The 6754-nt window shown below is 39.0% G+C and overlaps 1 protein-coding gene across 1 annotated transcript; it reads left to right on the top strand.

Moving 5' to 3' along the window:
* The first annotated feature begins 2836 nt into the window (after nucleotides 1-2836).
* On the top strand, nucleotides 2837-6486 carry ND-42 (NADH dehydrogenase (ubiquinone) subunit ND-42). Its single transcript, XM_089648850.1, has 3 exons — nucleotides 2837-2948; nucleotides 4457-4682; nucleotides 5350-6486. The coding sequence occupies exons 2-3, from the start codon at nucleotides 4494-4496 to the stop codon at nucleotides 6337-6339; spliced, it is 1179 nt and encodes a 392-aa protein (XP_089504976.1). The 5' UTR covers nucleotides 2837-2948; nucleotides 4457-4493; the 3' UTR covers nucleotides 6340-6486.
* Nucleotides 6487-6754: the final 268 nt, after the last annotated feature.

Below are 6754 nucleotides of genomic sequence, written 5' to 3'. Positions count from 1 at the left end.
GTCCTGATGGAGGACCTAGCCAATCGAGGAATTGAACTCATGACGCACGCGTGGAAACCAGAGGTGGTGCCAACCGAATCACTGAACATATGAAAATGTACGATCAATTAATTTTAGCAGAGGTAAGATCAAATTGAGCTTACTTTGCGCACACGGACAGGCCCACAATACACTTCTGTCGGTTTCCCTCATCATTGATAATACTCAACTCATAATGAATGGGCAATTTAAGCTGCTGTTTATCTTTCTTCGTAGAATGAACTTCAATGCATTTAGAGACAATACTGTAGAAATGTATTGTGGGCATGTCCGTATGCCAGAAGTAAGGTAATTTTTTCCTTACGTCCGATGAAATTGATCGTGCATTTTCAAATATTGAAATTCTTTCTCAAGCAGATAATGAATAATTATTTCTTTAGCCTGTCTGGCTGTTTGGAGCCGAAAGGTATTTTGTGGTAATTTGGCGACAAAAGATTTCTGATCACACTTCTAGAAATTATCTGATCAGTGCTTATAGACTGTTGCATAAAGTATAAGATATTAGTACTGCACTTGAAAATTAAAAATACACCACTTATTATTAACCTAGAATTGTAAATTAAACTTACTTTTGTAACTATTTTTGTACAAGTATCACACAGCCGGAACAGTTTCTATTTAATAGTAGATTACAAAGATTGGTTGATTAGTTCAGTGGTTCAGGTTATTCAATAAGTATTGTAAACAGTATTGACATGAATTGATATTGATCGTCTTCGTTCAGTAATCAATATGGAAAAACTAAAATGAAATTATTAAAATATATTTTTACGCATGCCAATTTTTTTTTCAGCTTTATGACAGCGGCGAGTTGTTCATCGAGTGAGAAAAATCGAGATAACTCGAGATATTGTGTCGATCTTTATTATTTTTTACCGTAAAAAGCAATTACTTTGTGGTTAGGCATTATATTTTTTTAAGTGAAAGAAACATTTTGTATATAACCTGACTTTGTTCTAAGTTCTTTGTACTAAGTTCGTGGTTATATACAAAGTGTTTGTTATATTTAAAATTTTTCTTCAAACGTATTTTCAATGAATTCAATGTTATTTTTAAACCTACTTCTGTGTTTCGCAAAGATTTTGTCAATATCAATAGAGTTTTTGTTAGTACTTACTTACATTTTTTTGGCAAAACCATTTAACGGTAAAGGGTTGTAATATTTGAAATAGTAAAAACTGCATTTTAAAAATAATACTGTCTTTTATCAATGCACCGCTTACTAAATCGATGATTAGAATCACGCTTCTTTTTATTTTTCACTGGACAACATAAAAAAATCGATTTCATATTTCTAGCTTAGTGACAATCGACAGAAAAAAAACATATTAAAAAAATCGTTGAAGAGTGTGGTTTAAAATATCGTTCGCGGAATTTACAATCATGGTAATATGGTTCACGGAATTTACAGTTTGGACACTTAAGTTTAATTTTTTACGATTTTATGTGAGCAACATTAGGCAAAAAACAGTTTTCATTTAAATCTAACTAAAATTTTGATTTATTTTGAATTTTTAGTAACCCAAATCATTACCTAATACCGTGGAACCTACACTATTGGCATAATACAGTAATATGCATAAGAAATGTATGATTTTCGTCAAGTTTTTTTTAATTATTTATAAACACAAATATTACTTGCCTACGTGTATAAAATATAAAAATAACGTTTCTGTATGTGCTGAGTAATGACAATAAAAATAATTAAAAGTTATTTTTTCATAAATTTTGTTAGTTCTGGCAATGAGACCGGCAAAAAAAAATAATCTTGGTTATTTTGTTTGAGAAACCAATTTGAAGTAAAAAAATACAATTTCCCTTGAGTAAAAATCGAGGTGATTCTCGACTTTTTTTATCGACTGCCCAACACTAGTCTTAGAACTGCAAACTGTCAGAGTACGAAAAAAGGTGTTGCCAGTTTGAGGTGTGTCGAGCAAGTACAACCGAAGAAAAATAATCTAAATAAAATAATACAAAAAATAAACCTTTTTATACAAAATCACATCTCCCTGTTTCTTATAACAATATTGAAACAGAGTGAAGTTTCAACAGTCTGTGACTATTAAAAATGCGGCGGTTTAGTAAATTTATCTACTTTAATCTTTTATGCACGTTTTTATAATTAATTTCGTTTTAAATTTACTAATATTGTCTCAATACTTAATTTCATAATGGGGAAAAGCTCTAAAAATTGTGTTTAACAATTTTCACCGTGGAATGATTTACTGGCTTCTGTGTTTTCTCCTTCCTACAACATAGGTCTCTTCATGACTTCCCTTCACACAGCATCTCCAAAAATAACACAGGCCCTGAGAAAAAATACTTCCATGTCGTGTTGTGTGTAGTTATAATTAAAATATATTTTTTTGAAGATTGAATGATGTTTATGTAGTTTATTTGAAAATTGAATTATGTTTTTAGTTAATTTGAAAATTGGATTATTTATTTATTATTCAAACGCCCTATCGGGCTTTTACAGAGTAAATTAACAGTTTATTTATGTAAGTGTAACATAATACATGGATAATGTTAATTTGTATGTTTAATTTCGTCTGTAATTATATACTAAGACTTTGAATATTGTATACACAATATTGTATACCTTTCAAACTTTATTTTCTTTTTATATATACTTACTCTTTCTATAAATATGATCTCCTGGAGCTCACCTTACGAAGTAGTAGAATAATTAGGAAAAAAAAATTGTATACTGTTATAATTTGAAATCTTGTATTATTTTGTAATAAATAAAATAAATGATTACATATTTTGACCTGGCTGGAAACACGAGTTGTTTGGCAACACGCGAATGTTTTAGTATTGAAAAAAAAAACTATCTTGTTATATCATTTCCAAAGACAGAAGTCTTCTTGAAATCGAAAACTAAGTTATTTTGCTACGTATTAAAGGTATTTATCGCAAATAAATATGCATATTTATCAATTTATTCTGTCAGCTATCAAAACTAACCGTAACTATTTAATGGCAGCCGTAAACACGGCTATTTCCTAGTGTAATATTGCTCACGTTAAACGTCAGATGCTCCAGTCCAACTATTAATTAACCATAACGCCGTTTCTTGGCTCACACACTCTTTGCTTCATGTACATTCATACACACTCTTCTGTTATTCTGAATCTTGACTGATCAGTCAAGTATTTGATTCACTCGGTCGTGCCATGTCTTCCTCGGGCACCCCCGACTTCTTTTAACAATCTATTTCGTGTTTTATGTTCTCCTTACACCCCTTTCTTCGTTCTTCCACTCTCTTTATGTCCAAACCATCTAAGTGTCCCTTTCTAATTTTATTGTAGTACAAACATATAACAGGTATGATGCCCAAAACAAACATAGGTACATGAACGTAATTTTTTTTAAATCTTATTCATTATGAATTCAACGTCCTCGACCTCCAGTGTAAATATAATTGCAGAATAATCACAATGAGGAGAAACGGCGTGATGGTAGTTAGTTAGTCACACTTGTTCCAAAATCCTTATAACGTCCTCCCACTAGCCAACACATTTTTCCGTACCTACTGGTATGCTTAAGTGCTTGCCTGTCTCTCGGCAATGTCAAATTGGGTAAACTTGTTGAATTCCGCCTTATGCAAAACTAATACTTGAATATCTAATGGAGACAACTTTGGAGAGGTCAAAGAGTTTCCCAAAACCGGCCTCTCCCGATCTGGCACGCCACGCAGCTGGGCATCCTGAACACACCTCAACCGTGTTATATCAATTGAACACATAAACATGCTATCTTTTTGCTCAACCTGCCCACCAGCTCTTCCACTGAGCTAATCCCCCTCGGTCATATTTAACTGTATCATACCAGACTAAGAACTACCAACATTATCTAGGAAAATAAATGGTACACCCCAGCAGAACCGCTAGTGCTGGGGTAAGGCCTGAGTACTCCGAGATTGTAGATACCGTTGGTGGCACTCTTCTCCAATGCCATTCAACCTGAGCAAGGTAGTTCACACCTGTTGGGATGGCTGTAGCAGTGCTGGGGTAAGGCCTGAATACTCCGAGATTGTAGATACCGTTGGTGGCACTCTTCTCCAATGCCATTCAACCTGAGCAAGGTAGTTCACACCTGTTGGGATGGCTGTAGCAGTGCTGGGGTAAGGCCTGAGTACTCCGAGATTGTAGATACCGTTGGTGACACTCTTCTCCAATGCCATTCAACCTGAGCAAGGTAGTTCACACCTGTTGGGATGGCTGTAGCAGTGCTGGGGTAAGGCCTGAGTACTCCGAGATTGTAGATACCGTTGGTGACACTCTTCTCCAATGCCATTCAACCTGAGCAAGGTAGTTCACACCTGTTGGGATGGCTGTAGCAGGTCTTGTTTCCACTCCCTACGCTAGATATACTTTGATCTCACGGTGGTAATGTTGTTGACACATTGCAGGTAATGGTGGCAGCCTGACTGCTAGAAGACTAATACAATGCCCTCGCTATTGCGGATAGTGGTGGCTCGGGTCCCGTTGGGCGCCCGCGGGATCGCCGGCAAGGTGATGCGGGAGACCCTCAACGTGCCCCCGAGGCCTAAGCCCTTCCCCTGGGAGACCCAGCACTACAACCTCTACCACCGCCTCTGGGACAACACGTCCAGTCGCTTCAACGACAACACCAAGGTATACATATAACTATAAGATATTTGATTGTTCCACATCTTCCTGAACCACCCTTAATAGTGAATTGGTTTTTAGAATTGTACGGAATGAACGCTCGAGTCAGCGGGATATCGCTGTTCAATCCGTATGACAAGTTGGTTAGCTTCCATGCATAATTTGAAATGATAGCGTAGAATAGCCTTGAAGGGTAAAGCCAGAAAAAAAAACTAAAACAGCAATCGATTGAATCTTGATTGAAAAACGGCATGGATGATATTAGAGCGAAAACGTTTGACTGGTTAAAAACGCGCCTCGTATCAATCACTATCTGGTTGGATCAAACGCAATAATACCCAAAATTTCAACATAACCCAATTTTCACGTATATAAGGTTACAGGCTAATGAAGCTTACACCACCAGCGAACAGAGTTTAATATTGCGTAAAGATGGAAATATTCCAAATTGTAAACGAATCTGACAGACCATCTGGGAGGCATGGCCATATTGGCCATCCAAGGTCACCTCTAAAGAAGTATTATTAAGTATTTGAATGGCTTGTATTGAAAACTGTGAAGTGTCTGTTTTGGTATATTTTCTCCACTTGAGCCTTATTCTTCCGACACACCGAGTTCTAGTATTGTCCTTTGTTGTCTTACTGACTGCTGACTGTACTGTTACTGTTTGAAGGTAGTGGTTATCGATGGACCCCCGGCGGCCGGGAAGACTACGCTGGCGGCCCAGCTGGCCGAGGAGCTGGACATGCGCCACTTCCCAGAAGCCACCATGGACGACATCTACATCAACTCGTATGGCTTCGACCTGCGCACCGTTGACCACGAGATGCCCGCCAGCTGCCGCACCTTCGACCACAAGGACTTCTGCCGCGACCCTGGTCATCCGCAAGCCGCCAACTTCCAGGTCATGATGTTCCGCGCGCGCTGCAGCCAGTACATCGACGCCGTGACGCATGTCTTCAACACGGGGCAGGGAGTAGTGCTGGAACGCAGCCCTTGGTCCGATTTTGTGTTCCTCGAGGCCATGTACAAGTGCGGCTTCATCAACTTGAACTGCCGCAACGCTTACAGGAAGATCAAAGCCAACATCATCTCAGAGCTCCGTCGCCCGCAGCTCGTCATCTACTTGGATGTGCCGGTCAGCGTGACACAGGAGAGGATAAAAGCCAGGAAACTGGAGCACGAACAGAAGTCTCCGGCGTTTAGCAACTTGTATCTCGATACGCTCGAGCGTCAGCACAAGCAGAACTACCTCAAAGAGATGGGTCTTCACGCCGAGGTGATGGTATACGATTGGAGCGTGCCCGGAGATACCGAAGCCATGGTGGAAGACATTGAGCGCTTGGACTTTGATAATTATCCAAAGTACGGCGAGATGGGCAGAGACTGGAGGTTCTTCTTCGAACAGGAGATGGGCGACGCTCGCGCGGAGGTGACCAACTACAAGCCGGAGATAATGAACTTCCTGAATGTGCCCGTATTTGACGTGCCTGAGCTGCTGATCAGCGGAGAGGACACCTTCGAGCGCAACCAAGTGATGGCCAAGGTGCTGAGCCACCAGTACGCCCCCGGCTACAACAAGGCTTTGGGAGACCGCGGATTGCTGTTCAAGAGCCACAGCAAGGCCTCCCTGCGAACTGGCCTCGATCCCTGGTACCAATGAACCCCCGTGGTGGCCTCGCATTTCTAATTCCAGCTTCAGATTGCCATTGCCCCATGATTCTATTCGAGTGCAACTGTAAAACATGTAGATATGTTGACATCTGTTATATTATGTACTTCTTTGTAAATAAACAACGCTAAATTATAATACACGTGCTGGAATTGACTTATTTTTACATTAGTTGAAACAATCGACACTCGCTACCGATTTCTATTTTATGCTCACTAAATCACAACACTTAACAGCAGGTTATTTTTGCATATGTGGCTTAAGCTTGCCTTAGTAAATAACTGGCCAATATCTAAGACCCTAATTTTAGCAAATAGTTCTTTTGAGGGGTGGTTTTTTATTTGTTATTAGGTTGGCATTTAAATATGGTAATTATTCGGGATCGCTGGCCACGGCTAATATCAAA

Source organism: Hesperophylax consimilis, chromosome 28 (assembly GCF_061612785.1).
Source record: "Hesperophylax consimilis isolate HC1 chromosome 28, BYU_Hcon_1.0, whole genome shotgun sequence".
In the NCBI taxonomy this organism is placed as follows: domain Eukaryota; kingdom Metazoa; phylum Arthropoda; class Insecta; order Trichoptera; family Limnephilidae; genus Hesperophylax; species Hesperophylax consimilis.
The sequence above is the reverse complement of the archived record's forward strand: the minus strand, read 5'-3'. Positions and strand labels throughout refer to the sequence as shown.

Excerpts from the sequence above, each read along its gene's own strand:
- ND-42 (XM_089648850.1), top strand. The coding sequence starts at position 4,494 with ATGCCCTCGCTATTGCGGATAGTGGTGGCTCGGGTCCCGTTGGGCGCC. Across the intron at positions 4,683-5,349 it reads GCTTCAACGACAACACCAAG|GTAGTGGTTATCGATGGACC; the intron begins GTATACATATAA and ends TACTGTTTGAAG.